This window comes from Puccinia triticina, chromosome 1A (assembly GCF_026914185.1).
Source record: "Puccinia triticina chromosome 1A, complete sequence".
NCBI lineage: Eukaryota > Fungi > Basidiomycota > Pucciniomycetes > Pucciniales > Pucciniaceae > Puccinia > Puccinia triticina.
The window spans coordinates 3,469,937-3,491,322 of record NC_070558.1 but is presented as its reverse complement, the minus strand read 5'-3'; the positions used below and the strand labels follow the sequence as shown (position 1 = coordinate 3,491,322).

The 21,386-nt window shown below is 45.9% G+C and overlaps 2 protein-coding genes across 2 annotated transcripts; one reads left to right on the top strand and one right to left on the bottom strand.

The window, feature by feature from the left end:
* Window positions 1-79: 79 nt before the first annotated feature.
* On the bottom strand, window positions 80-2,364 carry PtA15_1A432 (uncharacterized protein; the record flags this gene model as incomplete). Its single annotated transcript, XM_053165460.1, has 4 exons — window positions 80-155; window positions 254-541; window positions 651-1,917; window positions 2,007-2,364. 4 exons carry the CDS (start codon window positions 2,362-2,364, stop codon window positions 80-82), a joined length of 1,989 nt encoding a protein of 662 aa, XP_053016649.1.
* A 208-nt stretch (window positions 2,365-2,572) lies between these two features.
* PtA15_1A431 (uncharacterized protein) lies at window positions 2,573-3,116 on the top strand (the record flags this gene model as incomplete). The annotated part of the gene is made up of 3 exons (XM_053165459.1): window positions 2,573-2,605; window positions 2,685-2,881; window positions 2,975-3,116. 3 exons carry the CDS (start codon window positions 2,573-2,575, stop codon window positions 3,114-3,116), a joined length of 372 nt encoding a protein of 123 aa, XP_053016648.1.
* Between the last annotated feature and the right edge of the window lie 18,270 nt (window positions 3,117-21,386).

The following is a 21,386-nucleotide window of genomic DNA, read 5'->3' as shown; positions in this document are numbered from 1 at the left end:
GAAAGAAAATCTGGAGATGCTGTGGCCAAAGTAGGGATATGTATATGAATGTACAGATGGTCGATTTTGTTAACGGTTCTTAATATCCTTTTTGGATCCGGTTGATTCTCTCGAGCTCGTTGAAGTCATACGCACTTCTCCTGACGGTCTCGTATCTAAGTATGGACACGTCAGAGTTTCAAGACATCAGGTCCCTCATCTTCTACATTAGGCGAGCAAAGATTGGTTGAAAAGAGGAAGGAGGGAGGCATACTTTTTGACGATCGATTGGAGGCGCTTGATCGATCTCTGGTCCTCGCTGAGCTTCAGTTTATGGTGAAGTATTTCCAGATGTTGGAAGGACAGATAGGGAAGATTGAGGATATGGTTTGACTCTGCGATGCTGGAGGAGGAAGGCGGGGCGCCGACTGTCGTCAATGAGCGCGATTCTTCCTCTCCTTGTTCATCGTCCTTTTGGCCTTTGGGCTTTGGAAGGAACTTGGGCGGGTATGTCTTATAGAACCGTTCTAGCTCTCGCATCGCTTCTTCGGTGGAACCATATCTATGTGAGACCGACAAGGAATGTCAGCAATGAGTATGTTCCGGACGAGATTAATCTGGCCAGATGATAAGGGAGTGAATCGGCGCAGTGATGAAACATGTCACTCAACTTAGCCTGCAACCTAATCCATGCGGCCCAAATCTGGCTAATCAATCTAGATTCGACTGATTGGACCAACTCGAACTGCGACAACGCGGGCTGGTTGGTCTGCCATTCGCGGAAGATTTCCCTGCCGACCTGGCCGGCTTTTTGTGCCGACCTCAGGAACTCACAGCGTTCTAAGAGGATCAAATAGGTCCAACTGATCCGCACCGCACCCAATTGGCCCTGGTTGAAGTCGCTGATCGGATGGGTGTGGGTCTTATATTTCGAGTACAACTCCTCGATCGTCGAATGGGAAGAATAAACGGAGAGATATGAGCTTATTAACATCGATAGTTGTCTCTGGTCGGCCCGGTGACGCGTTCGCATGCGGAATTGGTTCGTTGGATTGATGAATTGGGCAAGAATCAATTCAATCTCACTGAGGATCTCGGGTGTTGTTTGAGGAATGTTTTTGAAAAAATGGGGATCATTTAACGAAGATTGGATAACTGCTTGAGGAGGCTCATCGCCTGTCGCCTTCTTTTTCTGGTTCTTCTGATGGCTGAGCAGATACTTGTTGACTGGTGAGAAGGAGGCGTAAGTCTGGAATAAAGAGGTTGTAGCGGAGACATGCATCCAGACGATTTCCTGGACCTTGGCCGATGGGTTATGTTTCTCCTGGTTGAGTTGTTGTAGAAATAAGCCGTAAGTCCACTTGGCCCTTTCCAGATCTCCCAGTCGCTTAGCACCTTCCAGGAGAACCAAGAAGGTGCCCATATTCGGCCTCAGACCATCATCATCGATCATTTGTTTCAACAGTCTTAAAGCGCTGTAGTACCATTTTTCATAGCCCGTCTTACGATCGAAAGTTCCGATGGCAGACCGTCTGGCGCGGATCATAGAGCGCATCAAATGGTTGTACGTTTCTACGGTCGGAGCTTGGCCATTTGCTTTCAAGTCCAGGAATGCATCCATCGCTCTCTCGGGTTGAGTGCTTGCACCAGAAGCTAATGCTCTTAGAAGGGCGTTCCAAATCGAGATCGGTGGATCAGGATGGGCCAGAAGTCGCAATCGATTGAACAGATCAATTGAGGTTACTCGTTTCATAGACACATGATTGATGAAATCGAACAGCTGGAGATAAACCTCCGTGCTTGGCGGATCACCGGCTTTCTCGAGTCGGCGGACATATTTATCTGCCTTCTGGAAGGCAGTCACCGGTCCGTTGGTGGTGAGATGGAGTAATCGATGGACTTCGACATAGTGAGTATCTGAGGAGAATGAAAGGTCCGCTGGATGACCCGCAGAAATCCAAAAAATAAATAGGCTTAAGGTTTCTTCTTTGACGCAATAATCTGCAGTTTTTGAAATCCCCACTCACGTTGGAGGTCTTGTGGTGTCGGTAGTGGCTCAGGGGTCGTTGATGGCTGGGTTGGGTTGGGCAGCGGTGATGAGATTAAATCGCGGTAGAAAGAGGATATTTCGTGATCTGAGAGCGACCTTGGTTCTGAGGCTGGTCGTGCTTCTGGGAGTGTTCGTGGTGGTTGATGGTGATGGATGGGCTGTTGTTGAGCTTGAAGATCTGGCGATGGAGCAGATGCAGTGGTTGTTATTGTTGACGATGAAGACGGAGTGGTAGGATGATAGCAGGTGGGCAGGCTGAAGTGGGTCGATGGCTTGGTGCTTGCGATTCTGAGTAGTTGTGTTTTGATGTTCTGCTTGATGAGCTGGTTGGCCATCTTCGACCGTCTGGCTTCGAGGGCAGGTTGCTCCCGGTTTTTTGTTCAGCCACGCCAAATATCCGGAAGCCCAAGGTGAGCTACCCATTATGAATATCCATAATCCACCGCCGCCTCAAGCCTCAAAGGGGGGTCCATCTCCAACTTCTTGTTGCGGGTGAGACCAGCAGAACGGGCTCCGAAACATCATCGCCCCCAGGAGGACAACATGCTCACCCCACTAGCCATAGCCGCCGCATCAGTTGAGTACTTACGGAGATCTACCTCGTAGAAAACACGGCCGCGATATTCGGACTCATTCAAACTTATCCGCTCAACAGGGAATCGGAGGAGTAGTCCTACTAAGGTATTCGCTGCGGACAGCAAGATCAAATGGACAGGTCCTCTCACCCATGATGAACATGATTGCCGGCAAACCTCGAGCGAAGAAGATTGGCGAATTGACAGGAGATTGGCATGTCGGTGGATTCCAAGCCAAGATGGATCGAAAAGAAGCAAGGGATATCTTAGGTCTCAAGTTAGATTGATCATTACCAGCTATAAGACTCGGAGCCTATGTTTTGATTTTGATTATCTTTGCCTACTTTTCCCCAATTTTGATTTTCCGTAGAGAGTCGCAGGTGACAAAGAACAAATTGAAAGATGCTCATAGAAGGATCATGTTGGCCAATCATCCTGATCGAGGCGGAAGTCCATACATGGCCAGCAAAATTAACGAAGCAAAAGATCTACTCGATAAAGGCTTGAGATAGCTCGTTAGCCAAGGCAACAATCCTCACCTGGAAATCCCTCGGTCTGAACAAAATCAAAAGGGTAGAAGAACCATAGGAGTGTCCCAATGAATGAGTTTTCAGAATGGAGGCCGTTTTTAAGAGCTTGTAACTATTTGTATCACCGTCATCTGCATCAGTTCAATCTAATCGAGAGCTAAAATCATGGAGTACCGCGTTGGAAAATGGCATTGAATAATAACAGGCTACATTGATATTTGAGTTGCGCCCAACTCATCTGGGTAGAAAACAAGAGCTATGTGCTTGGGGATTTGTGAAACAACTCATGTGAATCGTGATCAACTTGACAGCTTAATAGGCTTGACTCAATCCACACGATTTCAGTCTTCAGGCAAACAAGCATAGCCGATTGAATCCACAAAACCTTTCTACTACATTCCCAATACAATTCAACCTGACTTGGTAGATATAAACCTTGCTTAGGGTGTGTTTAACAGAGTTCAGCAGCACAGCTGCATAGTCGCAGACTTGTTCTTCTTTTGGAAGAGGTGAGTGGGTCAAAACACTCAACCTATGCACACTGAGGGAGAAACCAGAGAAAGAAAAGCTAGGAAGGATTGCCATCAAGTAATTTAGCAACATTAATGAATTTCTCAGTGGCTAAGATGAGCTGGGTATTCCAAGTCGCAAACCAATTCTTGTAGCCGTCTTGATATGATGAACCATTGGCATCGAGGGTAGAAGGAATAACATAAAGCAATAGAACCACCAAAGGTGCTTGAAATCAAGATTTGAGCTGTGTGGCCATTTCAACAAAGTCTTGGCTGGACGTGAGTCCGTGAACATCATCAGCTTGGCTTAAGAGACCTAACAGCACCAGGAAAATAAAATAGTCAGTTGATGACAAGTGACATCACACCAGCTCCAGCCAGCTACCCACCATCTATCCAATATCTATCCACTATCTACCCCAATCTCCCAACCATCTCCTCACCTTCCAAAATTTACCAAGTAGGTCCTGTTCAGTTTTTGATGTGCTCAACTGATCCTCAGTTCTGTCCAGCTGATACTCAGCTTTGGTACCCAGCTCATACTCAGCTTTTTTGCCCAACTCATACTCAGCCTTTTCACGCAGCTCACTCTCAGAATTGGAATAGAGCCTTTTTACTAGTCCTTGCCCAGGTGATGCTTAGCTTTGTACTAGTCCTGGCGCAGCTGATTCTCAGCTTTGTACCAGTCCTTGCTCAGCCTTTTCCTAGTCCTGTCCCAGCTGATGTTCAGCTTTGACCCAGTCCTGGGCCAGCTGGCCAGCTGATGCTCAGCTTGCTGAGTATTAGCTGAGCCAGGCCAGGGAAAAAGATGGGAATCAGCTTGGACAGGACCAGAGCTGAAAATCAGCTAGGCTGGGGCCAAAGCTGAGCATCAGCTGAGCCACTGCCAAGGCTGAGCATAAGCTTTTCCAGGGCCAAAGATGATCATCAGGTGGCCGGTGCCAAAGCTGAGCATCAGCTGTGTCAGCTCCGGTCTCTTTGGTGACACGGAGTTGATAGGGTTTTGAGTTCACGCTGTAGCAGCTTGGATAGCGGCCAGCAGAATTAGGGCCACACTATAACCTATTCAGGCCAATGGGAATAAACCACGCCTTGGCGCTGAATAGCGGAGGGGCTAGCTCCCTTAAAAATTTAAGGGGACACGGCAATAACTCAAGCCAGGCGCCGTAGCTTAAGGAATGAGCTTCTTATCTTCTAGGTTACAGGTGTTATAAAACCCACCTGTACCTAGGAAAATACACAAAAGGGACTGAGGCTGTAAAAAAAGAAAGGTTTGTTGATTATTGTAAAGCCCCACTCACTATGATTCTAGTAAGGTGCACGGGTTTGTATGGTAATAATCTTGGGGGAAAGATCTCTTCAGAGGAAATATCCCCCTTTTATATTACAGCCTACAGGGACCTGATCCTCCTTCAAATCAAGGCCCCAGAGGGATCCTTAACTCCAAGGAGGGGGAAGAGGTCCACGGAATTCAGAGGAGGAATTACATGAATAATTATGTAATCTCTCTATGTATGATGGTAAATCCATAGAGAGATATAATCCACTAGTACAGTGTTATTCTCAATCAAGGTAAATACATAATAAGTGTGAAATCATACAGTTTAGTACATACTAGAGTTCAAAGCGGCTACACCGCTGCACCTTTGGGGAAAGAGGGTAACATACCCTAAACCACAACCCCCCCCCCCCCCCCCCCCACCTCTTTTGTGTAAAGAAATGGATACTGAAGGAGGAATTATTGTCGAAAACATGTACATATCTGAATAGCAGCAAGATCAAAATTTCACTTCAAAAAACATGATGGATGATAGCCAACAAATGGAGAACCAAATTATCCCACCACCCCAAAAGTTTTTGAAAAATATTCACAGCATAATCAATTTTCAAGTAGTGTTATTTTCTCATACAAAAAATCTCTTATCCTAATCAGGTAATATGCCAGTGGAAACATCAAGCTGGATTACTGCACTCTTGAGACCAAGAATGACCATAATGACAACATATGGTAAAAAAAGTCTGGGGTCTCTTCAAAGAGGGGGTGTAGTCATGACAATGGTGAAAGGTTTTGCTATGTGCAGTGAAGCACACCTGGAATTCTGAGTGTGCAACCCACTTGGTACTACAAGAACTTCTCTTTGGATCCCTGGGTTTCCAATGGTATATCCTGATCCAATTGAATTGTCATGATGCTGTAGGGAAATATACAAGACACTATGAGGTTGCCTCACATCACCTGCCAACAATTTGCATACACTGGCTGACTCTCACCTTCTTTGCTTCAGGGTTGAGAATTTACATGTTTTTATTGTGGAAGGAAAAATAAAAAAACTATTAATCCACACAGAGTTGTAAAAATGCCATCAATCTGTGGTTATATGTTGAAATTTGGAACCATGTCAGTATAGAGATTATGGAGAATTGATGTGTAGAAGAATGCCTTGCTGAGAGATGCAACAGACAATAAATATCCAACCCCATCCTGGTATGTTACAGACACCATTGCTAGGAATGGACAGAAAGCCTGATGAGCCTCAGTCATACCCGCACTGTTCCTGGACACAATTTCTGAGAAAGAGAAGGTTTCACTACAGCTGTATGAACCAGTAATCAAATAACACGGACAAGGCCCCTGACAGTTCTGAGGCTGAAGAAAACAGAGGAATCTGGCATTGAACTTCATTCCTTTGTGAATGTGATTCAGAGAGTAGTTCAGTTACATGTGTTCCTACAGGACAAATGACGCGCACTCTAAAAGAAATATGGATGTACTTTGTGCACAAAAAACTCTTTGCGCACTGCAGGGGGCGTCCACTCAACATCCCGGCCATAGTGCGCGGAAGCTCAAAACGCTTAATTGTGCACTGCAGATGAAAAACCATAAAATTCTCGTTTTTTTTCTGCCATGCGGCAGAAGAGATTTCCCCCCCACGCCCCCTCCAACAATTCTTTTGGAAATTTTGGGACACTCACTTTCACACAAGACAAGGGTGAAAAATAAATACCCATTAATGAGCTGGATCCCCCGGTGACTCTCCCCCGGGGATATCTAACCTGCCACAAATGACCTGGGGACACAGCCCCTCAAAAACATAGTTCGAGGGGCAGAAGTCAGCCGCTGTGCCGTGCCAACGGCCGGCGCAGGCCCACAGTGCGGAGGATACACACTCCCCCGACGACCGGCCAGCACACATGTGGAGTGCAAATCACCGGTCATCTAAGGGATTAAGCACTCCTCTTGATGACCGGGTCCGTTGCGGTCATTGAGAGGGGTAAACGCACCTCTTGATGACTGGAACGGAATCCGTCAATGAGAGGAGAAGCACACCTCTCGATGACCAGAACAAAACCGGTCATCGAGAGGAGAAACACACCTCTCGGTGACCGGGAGCAGACCGGTCATCGAGGCAATTAAGTACTCCGCTCGATGACCGGGTCCGTTGCGGTCATCAAGAGGAGTACTTAATCCACTCAATGACCAAGCAGATCCGGTCATCAAGAGGATTACTTAATCTCCTTGATGACCGGAACAGACCCGGTCATTGAGAGGAGAAACACTCCCCCAATGACCGGAGCGAACCATTCAACGAGATGAGTGATGAACAGTTCGCTCCGGTCATTGAGGGGAGTCTTGACTCCTCTCGATGACTGGAAAACGGACCCATCGAGAGGAGCACTTGATCCCCTCAATGTATGAACGGTCTGGTCCCGGTCACCGAGAGGTGTGTTTCTCCTCTCGATGACCGGGTTCTGGTCATCGCTCCTCTCGATGACCGGCCTACTTCTCCTCCCCCTCCTGGGGGTCAGGCTTAGTTCAAGGAGGAAGGGGGGGGGGGCTATTCTCAATGATGGTGGGCGAGTGGTTTTAGACCTCGGCGAAGTGTGTGAGATACATGATTGCAGCCACAGGGCCCTCTACCTTGTCAGGTAGTATTCAACAGCTGGGTTCTAGAGCCTTCACTCCATTGTGAAAAGCCGTGGCCGGAGGCGAAGCAAACAGCATTGGGCAAGTATGAGCAGGCCGAGGAGGTTTTGGTGGCCTGTGTAGCGGGCGGGCGGGATCGGCAGGACTCCTGGGGATGCACAAGAAGCAGCTCGGCCTTCGTGATTGAGGGATCACTACCAGCAACAATACCCTCATGACCTGGGAAGCGGTATTTCCCTGTACAAAGCTGCGTGACAGTCAAAGCCTCTCGTGGTTTAGGAAGGTACAGCAAAGGCGCAGCATCTTCGAGAGGGAGAACCGTCAAAAAAGACCCGCCTTGGCCAAAAGCGGTTCTGGCCCGGGTGTGAACATATACATCCATAACAACAAAAAAGTGTGCAGGTCATCTAAAGGCGAAGTTCTGATTTGTTTTGTTTTGTTTGAAGGGTCCCAGTCGCTTGTCTCGGACAGCGCCACGCGACTGTAAAGATTTGCAGTGTTGGAGTACCCCAAAATGGGGAGGACTCCTAGACTTATTGAAACATGTGTGCGCTGTTGATCTAGAGAAAAAAAGAGGAGCAAGGGGAGGTAGACAATAAATAAAGGCGCCTCGACGGGGGCTGGACCTTCACGGGTCGAGTTCCCCTCTCGCAGTTGTGGAGGTTGAGCACGATCCGTCGGTTAACACTCTCCGCCTTCGCATTTGCAAAGGTTTGAGGGCTTTAATCTTTTATCTCAATCCCCTGTTGCGCTTGCGCAGGCTGATTATGTCTTATCTTTTCCCCCTGCTGCGCTTGCAAAGGTGGGTCAAAAAATTCATCACACAAAGAAGGAAAAAACCTCCCCTGTTGCACTTGCACAGGTTGAGGTAAATTTTACTCCCCTGTTGCACTTGCTCAGGCTGGGCAATTTATTTAATCAACCATTTGCCCACCTCTCTCCCCTTGCATTTGCAACAGGCAGAGGTGGGAGAATCCGGTCCCTTTTCATTCATGGTTCATGAATTGGGGGATCAGTCCGAGGCATTAATGTTTGGGGACTTAAAATTTAATTCACACGGCAGCAAAGCAAAACATACTTCTGCCTGGGAAGAAGGGAACTGTGGGAAATATTGCCAAGTTGGCCACTGTGCCACTGGCAGGCCCCTTTTGGGGCCTTTTGGGAAAGGGGGAGGGTGAACCCATGAACCCAATTTTCATGAAACTGTGGATTTAACATACTTAGATAAAGTGATGATTGCAACAAAAGAACTATTATAAGACAACAGGAGGACTTGAACACAGGATCTCACACAAGATCAAGGTCAATCTTAACATAGCCTTTAGCCATTGGGTTATACTGCGGGCATCTCGCTGTCGCTACATACCAGAATGCAGCGTCATCTGCAGCGACATCTGGCCAGCTGATTTGCTGGCCACCGCAGTACATATGTACATAACAACCTCTCAATGACCGGTCCTTGTGCCGGCCATCGAGAGGATTACACACTCCTCTCACTCCTCTTGGTGACCAGCTCATGGACCGGTCATTGGGAGGAGTCCACACTCCTCTTGATGCCAGCACACACCGGCGTCAAGAGGAGTACAGACACCTCTTGATGGCCGGCACAACAACTGGCAACCGAGAGGAGTACGCACTCCTCTCAATGGCTGGTCCAAGGCCTGGTCATCAGGAGGAGTACATACACACCTCCGTTGATGGACGGCACAGACCGGGCATCAAGGTGCACGTACTCCTCTCAACGCCGGCCTGTGTTGGAATTGAGAGGAGTATGGATTCCTCCTCCCGATGACCGGTCCTTGTGCTGGTCATCGAGAGGAGTGTGGACTCCTCCTCCCGATGACCAGTTGTTATGCTGGTCATCGAGAGGAGTGTGGACAACTCTCAATGGCCGGCACAAGGACTCCTCCTGATGGCCGGTCCTTGGGCCAGCCATCGAGAGGAGTGCGTACTCCTCTTGGTGACCGGTCGTTGTGCCAGCCATTGAGAGGTGCGGTGTGTGTACATACCCTGGTGGCCGGCTGATGGACAGCCGGCCAAGTGTTGCTGCAATACTTGTTGCGCGGGGTTTGAATCCCCACTGAATCGTCAGATGTTGCTGCGGTCCGCAGCGACATCAAGATGCCCGCAGTTTTACATGACTTGTAATTATCATTGTAGACACATGGACAATTGTCTCAGTGGCTGACAAGCTGGGCCAGGGAAAAAACTGAGCATCAGCTGAGCCAGGGTAAAAGCTGAGCATCAGCTGGGCCAGGGCCAAAGCTTAGCATCATCTGGTTTTGTCACATTGAGTGCTTTGATCCTGACACCTGTCATGTGAGCCCTAGATGTGCTGGTGGAGAGGAGCAGCATTGGAGCAGTGTTGGAGCTGAAAACAAAGCTGAATCATGTCACTTGCCATCAAGTGACTACTTTTTTTTCCTGGTGCAGAAGTGTGATATTGCCACCAATTAAGTGAGCACATTGAGCCAAAGATTTGATTTTTTTGGAACACATTCCGGTAAATAATGGAAGCCGCCTCATATTCATCTTGTCTTTTGATAATTTGGTAAAAAATAGCTTTGATATCTTTACAAGTCCTAATGCTAATTGAGCAAGGTGGATGACCAGTTCCCAGACAAGCTTTGTCAAGGACACTTCATAGGGGTATCTTTATAATATTTTCTATATAATCTAGATTGCATGGCCAAACCAGTTGGGCAACTTCTAAGCCAGATCCTCTTATGCTTTCAATTGTCCATTCAATCAAGTCAAACATATGTTGAGCTACCCATTCCTGCCGAGAAAGTGTGTGAGTAAGGCGACTATGTTGTGCTGGCCAGATCAAGGTTTTACCAATTAGGTCCTTGCTTGCCTCAAAGACTAGAGAAATGTTCTTAGTTGTGTAACCAAAGCTCTCTTTTATGCTGTGAACAACACCGCAAGAGCTACGCTTTGCTACAAAAAGCGGCGCTTTTGTGTAGCGAAGCGGGGGTACCACTTTTTCAAATGACAATTAGCGATAGCGCGAGCAGAAGGCCGCTACTTAAACCGGTAGCGAAGCGCCAGTACCACTACTTTAAATATGATTAGCGCATAGCGCAGAGAACTTTTTTCCGCTTTCGCTAAAGCTGAGCGTAGCGGCGAAATCGGCGCTTTTTGGCGCGATTAGCGCCTTGTAGCGCCCAAAGCGTAGCGAATGGGGCAGCTTTTCTTGAAAAAGCGTAGCAGGCCAGTCCGCCTTTCTGTGGAAACTGCCTTAGATGAAAATTAATCATCAATCCTCCATCAATTATGATGCTGGGGATTGATATTGGAATGTTGCTACAGTAGCGCAGCAAAATCGCTAAAGTAGCGTTTTTTCCGCTACTGTAGCAAGCTGAGCGTAGCGGCGAAATCGGCGCTTTTTGGCGCGATTAGCGCCTTGTAGCGCCCAAAGCGTAGCGAATGGGGCAGCTTTTCTTGAAAAAGCGTAGCGGGCCAGTCCGCCTTTCTGTGGAAACTGCCTTAGATGAAAATTAATCATCAATCCTCCATCAATTATGATGCTGGGGATTGATATTGGAATGTTGCTACAGTAGCGCAGCAAAATCGCTAAAGTAGCGTTTTTTCCGCTACTGTAGCAATAAGCGTAGCGGAATTCCGCTATTCACCACTGAAAATAGCTCGCTATTTTTGCGGATCTTTTCTGCTTGAAAAAAAAAGCAAAAAGCGTAGCGCTCAGTCCGCTACTAAAAGCGCAGCGAAGTGGGACCCAAATCGCTACGCTTTTGCTACGCTTATTGCTTTGCGTAGCGTAGCTCTTGCGGTGTTGCTGTGAAGCCTACATGACTTGAATTGTTTCAGGTGTTGGTAATCAAATCGGTTTGGTGTACTTGAGGGTTCTGGGCAGATGAGGAGAATCAATGTTATAATTTCGTCTAGCCATTCAAGTTGCAATTGGATCTGTAAGACAACTCTGAGCTTTGACGCTGGCTCTTTCCGTAAGCCAAGTGGAATGAGGTAGTCTGAGAGACTGATGAGTTGGCCACATAATGTGGGCAGTAAGCGGGATTCTAGCTGGTTTAAGAGATTCTCCTTCTGCACAGTGGCTTAAGTGAGAGATTGTGGCCATGAGGTAGATAGTATTTGATTTTCAGGTCTCAAAAGCCCTCAGTAACCAACTCTGTAGTGAATCAAAAAAACTTTTCTTTGACAAGTCAATTGAGGGATTTGAAAGTAAAGATTGTTATTATTTATGGAACACTGCATACCTGTTTGGGTTTCTATCCGCTGGTGTTCCAGCTTGCCTGAAGTATTTCTGGCCGAATCAACCATTGAGTTCCTCTTCAATTTTGTATGCTGAATTTGAAATCTAAAACTCCATCTCACATCTCACGTGTATGCAGAATCCAGATGAGCAGTGTTCATGGGGTCTTTGACAAGAAGCAATTGCAAACCCTTGTAGACATCTTCATTACGTCATACCTCAGGCTCCAAGACACCATATTCATCAAAGTCCAAAACTCATACATATTTGAGTTTCTTCTGTCACTTTCTGACCACATGGCTGCAGATCAATGGAAAGTCCTCCACTTGCCATCAAATCTGCAGCTACTTGATTTACTGCCTTAAATTTCAGTACCAGAGGCTTCAGATCCGGTTCTACAGGACCAGTGGATCTTGACAGGAAGCCCTCTAGTAATGCTAATTGGGGACGGGGATCATCAGGACAAGATGGAGGAGTACAATGAGCAATACAGCTGGAGAGCAATCAGATATTTATGTCTTTGCAAAAATGTGAGAGAATATTGTACAATAACAATAATCAATTGAAGAAACAGACAGAGGAGTGGATTCATACTAGGGCTGGATCCTGCGGGGTACCCGGCCACTTTGTGCCAGCCCAGCGCCGTCCCAAGGGTACACCCCTCACTCAGGTACCAAAATCAAGCAGCCCTAGCCGTCCCCGTGGGAATCAGGAACAGGAACAGGGTACCCGCAGGATTGACGGGCCACGGGTATACCTGCATCCTGTTCCCAATTCCCGCGGGTACGGCCCGCAGAGGCCCAAGGGCCATAGCTGTTGCACCACTTGTATGACCTTCTTCCCCACTACAACAGAAAGATGACTTGGAATATTCAAGATGAAAAATGAATTGATGTGATAGAAACACCTTATAAATAGGACCCCGGAGAGCCCCTACCAAGCCGCCTCATGTAACACATATCCGGGGGACATTTTTTTGCAAAATCCTCCTCATGTAAATCACCGGATACGTATCTAAATTGATTTTTTTTTCAAGATGTTTGTAATGTAATTGGTATATTTTTGGCTTGCGTGGAAAGAAAAACCAATTTTTTAGGTCTTGGGTTCAATTCCCAGCCAAAAAAGTTTTTTTTTGTCTAATTTTGCCCCGGTGGGCCTTTCTCCCAAAAAATACTCCTCATGTACTACGTATCCAAACCGGGTCCAAGTGGGAAAAACCCAATTTTCCCACGTATAAAAAACCCGGAATTGGCAAAATTTACATGAGGCGGCTTGGTCGGGGCTTTCCGGGGTCCTGCCTAAATGCACTCCATACACTCCAAAAATGAGTACAAATTGGATGCACTCCAAACAAATCTGGAGTGCATCAGTCCGTTGTGGTGATTTATATGGGCAGGCATGGTAGAATGTCCACTCGGAGGTAACATGGGCAGGAATACACAGAGCGGCTGAGCGCAGAGTGCATTGCGGTGACATAAACACTGAGGATGATTTCAGAAAAGCACACTAAGAAAGCTTATGGAATGCACAGATTGGATATTTGGACCAGAGCAGAAAGACAGGGCTGGACTGCGGCGGGCTACACTTGAGGACTGGTAGCAGCCGGGTGTCAGCACCAAGGCAGCCAAAGCGGTTTCCACCAGCGGGTGGAACTTGTGCGGAGGCGTTGGTGAGAGACTGACTGACGGGGGCTAGACAGAGGGCGTGGGAGGTCAAGCGTTGGAGAGGAGCACAGTCTGGGACAATGATGTGCGGGAAATCAGGCGGAGTTGACGGACTAGTGCAGGAAAGTGCCGGACCCGCGGGATTGGGTGGGAACAAAGATGTGTGTGGAGGGAAGGAAGGGGGTGGATGTTCATGGTTTCTCTTCTCTATTCTTTTCTATCATCCTACTTACTACTCATTATTGTACACACAACTTAAGGATGTACTAGAGTATCAGAAGAGTTTTATGTGACCTTATCTTTTGCTTACGGGATTACTCTTGCAGATTTTGATAGAATTTGACTTTTATTTCTAAGAACCAAAATCAGAGACTGAAACAGAAGGTAAGAACAATGAACAGTATCGGAAGAAAAGAAAGATAGTAAGAATAAACAAACCCTGATCAACTGTTAAAATAGAAAATGATGGACAAGATAATTTTGATGAAGCTGGAGAGATTGGGCCAGAGACTGAGATGGAAGTAAGAAGGCTCAGTGGACTTGTGAAAGAAATTGACAGAAACATTAAGAAAAACAAACCCAATAATATAGGTAATAAGGAGTATTGGGGAAAGGAGTAAAGTGACAATGATCTGAGACTAATGACTGATGAAACAAGATAGAAGGTTAGTGTGTTGACCGGGGACTGAGGAGTGAAGCCAAGAGGATGAGCGACTAGGAAATGTGGATGCATTTCTCACCAAGTTGGAAGCCACAAAGGCTGTCCAGAGTTAAGGCTTTGCTAAACACGCAAGTAGGATATTGAGCCAATGTGGTTGGCCAAGGATAGAGTCGTCTTGATCTTGAGTTTGCCATAATAGTGATTGAACATCAGATGAGGGATAAAGAACAGTATGAGGGAAGTGACGAGGCAATACTAGAGCGAGGCATCCGATTAGGTTTGGTTTGATGATAACATAGATTTGGTGCAGGGTGCGCTCCGCGCGGAGAGCTGTCTATTAACTGTCAGCCAAGAATTCAACAGATTTGTGCTTGCGGAGTGCGGACCTTTATTCACTTGAGGATTATCACGCTATAGATCAGGCTCACTGAGGAGCGCTAAAGGCTAGTGGAAAGTAGCAGTGCAGAGCCAAGACACCAATAATCACTCAGCCCAGACACATATATTCTTGAAGAAGGCAGATAGTGGTCATTTCTACCTACTAACCATCCTTTATTCTCACACCGTACTCCAATACACATGGAGCACTGAGAATAGGACACCAATGCCGGTGGAGTGCAGAGAATGGCACTCATGTCCCTGCAATATTCAGTGGTGAACCCATGATACACTCAGTAGCACTTGGAGTATTCAGAACCCGCACTCCAATTTCATATTTTTGACTAGATGGTGGGTGAGGGAGTGCCTTAGTTCTCCCTACAGCTATGGCATATCCACCTCACCACCCCACCGGTGAACTATTTTATGTTCTCAAATAATTTGACAGAAAACTCCACATCAATTTTGCACTCACGCCAACTTGTCAATTCAGATTGATCAGCGCACTCACTCTCCAGCACTCCATATTTTCAACTCAGAAAGCCCCCTGCACTCAATCACATTCAACCCAGAAAGCAAGCACACTGCACTCCATCAAGCCAAACATGTCAAGCAACCCAAACACCGGCACCCCCAACACTGGTGTCACAGTCTTGCCAAAGGTATGGTTGCAAATGCAACACTTTCTGCTATGTTTCTGGCCTTGAATCCCGCTGTAGCATCTGTCCCGGCTCCAGCGCCTCCATTGGACCACCGTTCCCCGCCCTCTGATGCCGCACCAAACCCAAATTCTGTCGCTTCTGCTGAGTTGATGCCTTGTTTTGAGGAATTATTAGCCCATTCAATTGAAAATCCAAGCAACACTGAACATCAAGAGGATGAAAGTTTCCTACCAAATGGTCACAACTTGCTCAATGTGTCTCCAGAAGCACTTCCAAAAGGAAAAGAGTTGGTCGCTGGCGAGGAATCATGTGAAGTTACCAAAGCAAATCCACAAGATTTGAGCCACTCAAAAGCAATTACTGATCTCAAATCTTACAACTACAAGACTGGTGGTGGGTTTTTCACATGCTCAGATTTTATATTGTTGATTGATTAATATTGATTCCTTAGGCCCCGTTTGGACGCCGTGTTCTACGTGATAAGTGTGCAAATTTATCACACGTGAACCCCGGGGGTTCCAAAATTTTGGTGGAGACAGGGGGCAAAATTTGGGTAGCGCGTGATAAATTTGCCCATTTATCACTTATAACGTCGCGTTGTGGTGCTCCATTCCAAACCATAAGTAGTATTTTATTGCTTTTCTTTACATATATTCATCATTACATTGCCCATCTTCTTATAACCCTTCACAAATACCTCATTATTATTGCATATTCAGATTCTACGCCAAATTTCACCTATAGTCACTCATACATAGTACCCCTTTATCTTTAATGGTTCAATAGTTATAAAGGATATAAGATTTACAGAAAACCTACAGTCTTCATTGGTTACAACACTCATTTCATTAGTAACTGACTTAAATCATTACAGTACTTTCCTCTTAAAGTTACTTTCTCACATATTAAATCCTTTACAGACATTACTCATTATGTACTATCCCTATTTGCACACATTGCATCATTGGATCTGTGCTCACCTCCTTTAGTAGTGCTCATCATTACAAGCTGTTACTATGTTCACATCACCTTCCCCATTTGTACAGTCTTTCTTCCCATAGCCAGAATTCCCATGTCTGTGCTCATCCTTGTACCCCCCTGTGGTTTCTTTCACTTATAAACTCCCCTCAGCTGCTGTACTTCCCCCTCATGCTGGTTTGTTTTGGATTATCCCCCCCCATAGTATAACTCTCATCACTTGCACAATTTGCTCTTACCCTTCTCCTCAGATTGTACTCTTTGCTAGACTATCATCACTTGCATATCTTTGCTATCACCTCCCATATTGAACTCAGAATTGAACCCCATCACATACTTTGCTCTCAACCTCTCATCCTTTTGCACATTTGCTCACAACCCTCATTTCCACTCACCTCATCCTCAAGCTTGTGGTATTCCAACTAGACATTGGTTGATATACATAAACTCCTTATTCTAGACCTCACTAAGGATTAGTAGAACTCAAGCCACACCCTTTTCTTTCTTCTTTTTCTTAGTGTAACTCTCACCAACTCCAGCATTAGATAGGAGGGCAGCCTCAACAGCACCCTTAGCTTCAACCTACATTATTACTAGTGTAGTTGTCTATTTCCCCTCCAAGCTCTTTTCTGTTTGTTCAGTAGTTCCACAAGTGGTGTCCCAACAGTGGCTTTTCTATACTTCAGATATCTTCAGCTCTAGTAACACTCTTACCATCAGCTACATACTACTTCACCTACACTCCTCATACTCCTTTCTTTATAAATCAACTCCCTGCTTTTAGAATCAACTTCAACCAACAGTAACACTATCAGCATCTCCACTATCAACCCTCAACACCCTTCAGATTTAGAGTCAACTTATCTGCTTCAATCATGTCTGCCCAAGGATCCCCCAACACCAATGTTGCTCCCAGTCTTTACCCTCCAGTGGATCCTTCCAGTAATGCTGCAGTTCAGGACTCCACCACTTCCAAGGCTGGTCAGACTCAGGTTCCTCCCAATGGTCCAGGTCCACAGGCTTCTTCCAATGCTCCAGATCCCCAGGGTTCTTCTACTCCACAAGTCAACTCCAGTTCTTACAGACCTCCACTTGGACCTCAAACTTCCAGTATTCCTAGATACACAGGATATAGAGATATCAATCAGCCTTCAGAAGATTCAGAGGATTTAAATGCGCCACCACCCCGCTTTCCCAGGTTCCAGCGCCAAAGGGATGACTCAACACACTCTACCAGGTCCAACACTCACTTTTTAAATAGGGAACCAGCTATGCCTAGGTATGAGGATCCTGTCAGTAGAGGAGTAAAGATCAAACCCATGGACAAAGAGCTCTTCTTTGATGGAACCAACATGCCTGTGGAGAAATTCATTAGAAGGTATGAAAGTGCTGGAAGAGATGATGGTGCTAACTCTAAGGAACTGGCTGGACAAATCATTGCTTTTATCAAAGGGTTGGACCTTAAGGATGAAGTGGAAGACATGTCAGGCCATGAAAACTTGGATTGGGAAACCCTGAAGAAACAGTTACTCACCAGATTTAGAACCTCTCAGCCATTGGTCAGATATACCAGGGAGGATCTCAGGAAACTAGTCTACAAATCAGCTCAGGATGGAGGAATCAGCACCTTGGAAACCTTCAACACATTCAGAAACAAGTTTGAAACCATCACTCACTACTTGGTAAGAATGGGGTACAGTACCAGCCTGGAGGAATTCAGACACCTTCTTTTGGAAACTCTTCACAAGGATCTGGATCAAAAAGTTACTAGGAGCTTGATGAGGGACAATCAAATGCTAGCCTCAAAGGATGGAGGTGATATCTTGCCAGACACTGAAACTCTTCTTACCTACATTCACCAGGAAGTTTACTCAAGATCAGTGGTCAACAGAAGGACTGAATGGAGGGCAGAAGAGAAATTCACTTTGGACAACTCACCTAGGACCTTCAAACCCACACCTGCTACTCAGGGAACTGCTCCTACTGCTTCTATTTCTCTGGACAAACAAGTGGAACTCCTTACCAAACAACTTGCATCCCTCACTGCTGGCAAAGGACTACCTCCCCACATGGACAAACCTGCTAGGACCTGGCCATTCAAATGCTATTATTGTCATCAGGAAACCCATGGAACCAACAGCTGCTCTCAACTTGCCCAGGACATGTCTAGTGGTGCTGTTATCAAGGATGGAAGAGATTACAAACTTCCAGACAAATCAGTTATTCCATGGATTCCAAGCAGACCAATCAGAACCCCAGTGGAAGAGTACTCTAAAACTAAGCTCACATCTTCTTTTGGCCAACTAGAGGAGGACCCAGCCTATTATCAAACCCACAGTTATGAAGCAGACCTTGGAAAGAGGACCAGAAACAACTCTAAGGATCAGGATGAGGAGGAACCAGCCAAGTCAGACAAAAGGATCAGGAAGGAGAAACAGGACCTAATGGACATGGATACAGAGGAATTACTTCACATGACACAGCCCCCTACTCCTAGTGCTTCCAAATCCCCTACTTCAAAAGGCTCCCCTCAAGTCAGATTCCAGGATAAGGACAAGGATTCAACCACTGCACCTAAGGACAAACCAGTTAAGAAGACCTATTTGGAAAAGACTTTGGCCAAGGAGTACCCAGGAATTGAAGAGGAAGTGGCTAGTAGGATGTTGACTGCAGGAAAGATGGAGTTGGCCTTTGGAGAAATCTTTGCTATATCACCAGGAGTTACTGACTGTATTAGGAAGAAGATAACCAACAGAAGGGTCCCATTGGATGGTGTCAAATCAGCAAACTTCACAGACATGGAGGATGGAGAAGAACCAGCACAGGAGCAACCCACTACTCACTACTCCTGCCCCCTTGGATACATCACCATCACTATTGGAGGAGAGAAACATCAAGCACTCTTGGATACTGGCTCTATGGTCAACATTATTCCTGAAACTCTTGCAAATAAACTTGGATTAGTACTCACTGCTAAATCTATGAAGCTCAAAGGAATTGGAGGTCACCTTACTGATATACCTGGAATTGCTGAAGATGTGGAGGTAACCATTGGGAAAGTAGTCAGGACAGTTCATTTCTGGGTAGCCAAAGGACCAGTTCAGATGATTATTGGAAAGCCTTTCTTGATGGATGTCTCAGCTAACATCAACTACAATGGAGCCAGAGGAGAAGCACTTTCAATCATGGATTCAGCTGGTCAGACTTTTTTGGTTCCAATCATACTCCCCAGTAATCAGAAGTGGGAAACCAGCATACCTTCCAATTCTGGACTGGTAAATTATTTAGATTGAGACCAGGTTTTCAGTTCCCTTCCCTTACAACTGCAACCCTGGAAAACAACCAAAAGCAACAAACTGTAGACACTCATTCAGCAAAATATAAATCAACTCTAAAAAAAATAAAACCAGTAAACCAACCAATGCCATTATCTCTCAATCCCCCATTATCAAGGCCACCACTCTCCAGAGATCCTTACCTCACTCCTTTGAACCCATTTCCTCCACCATTCACTCCTACCTCTAAGATTACTCAAGAAAGGCTGGACCTCATCGACTTTGGACCTCCTGGATGGCTCTCTCCTCAAGAATATCTCCTGCTGGTATGGGTAATTGTGATTAGACAAGGTGCTTTGGCTTTTGTGGAAACAGAAAGAGGCCTTCTTAAACACACCTATGGACAGCCTTATATTATTCCAGTCATTTCCCATGAACCTTGGCAACAGAAACCAATTCCAATTCCTGCACCCATCAAAGACCAGGTTATAGAATTGGTAAGGGAAAGACTCAGCACTGGCCTCTATGAACAATCCTTTTCCAGTTATTCCAGCCCTATATTTTGTGTAAAGAAGCAGGATGGTAAGCTCAGAATTGTACATGACCTTCAGAAACTCAACAAAGTCACCATTAAGGACGCTGGACTACCACCAAAGACAGAGGAACTCATTGAATCATTTACTGGAAGGGCTTGCTATGGACTAGGTGATATTATGGGAGGATATGATGAAAGAGAATTAGCTCCAGAATCCAGACCTTTGACCACCTTTGAAACACCCCTTGGAAGATTTCAACTTACCAGATTACCCCAAGGAGCCACCAATTCAGTTGCAGTTTACCAGGCCCAAATGATGTGGATACTCCAGGATGAATTACCTCAACATATGGGAATCTTTGTGGATGATGGAGGTATAAAAGGACCAACCTCTGACTACAATGAAGAAACTCTAAAGGACAACCCCCAGATCAGAAGATTTATCTATGAATATGCCATTACTCTGGAAAGGATTCTTTTCAGGATTGAAGAAGCTGGACTCACCATCTCTGGGAAGAAATTTGCTTGCTGTGTACCTGCTCTGGATCTGGTTGGCCATGTGGTTTGTAAGGAAGGCAGAAGGATATCCATCAAGAAGCTCAACAAAATTGAAACCTGGCCAACTCCCACCACTCCTTCAGATGTCAGAGGATTCCTAGGTATCTGTGTATATGTTAGGATGTTCATTAAAAATTACTCAACCCTCACTGCTCCACTCAGAAGAATCACCAGGAAGGACTCCTCTTGGGATTGGACTGAAGATTGCCAGGATGCCTTTGAGGACCTTAAAAGGATTGTTGGAACTGATATCACCCTAAAGAAACTGGACTATGGACCTGATGCTGGCTTAATCAAACTCTCAGTGGACTCCAGTGTTATTGCTGCAGGTGCTGTTCTTACTCAACAGGATTCTGATGGATTGGATAGGCCTGTGTTATATGAGTCAGTAGTCTTTTCACCCAGGGAATCAAAGTACTCACAATCCAAATTAGAACTCTGTGGTGTTGCCAAGATCATCAAGAAACTTCAAACCAAACTGTGGGGCCAACATTTTTAACTCAGAGTGGATGCCCAGTGCCTTATTGGAATGATCAACAACCCTTCACTTCCCAATGCCCCTATGAACAGATGGATTGGATTTATTCAGTTATTCTCCTATGACCTTGTTCACACTCCTGGAAAAACTTTCACCTTACCTGATGGACTTTCAAGAAGACCCCCTGATTCTGATGAAGATGATTGTCCTAGCTTTGATGAAGATGAAACCTGGATCAAACCTCACCCTGGATTTGGAACTAAAAATTCTTCTTTTGGCCTGCTTCTGGGGACATCAGCTAAGTTGGGGGAGGGGGTAAGTAACTTGCAGCAAGGAATTTGGAAGCACCTCCAGGAATACCTTTCAACCATGAACAAACCTCCAGGATGCAGCAG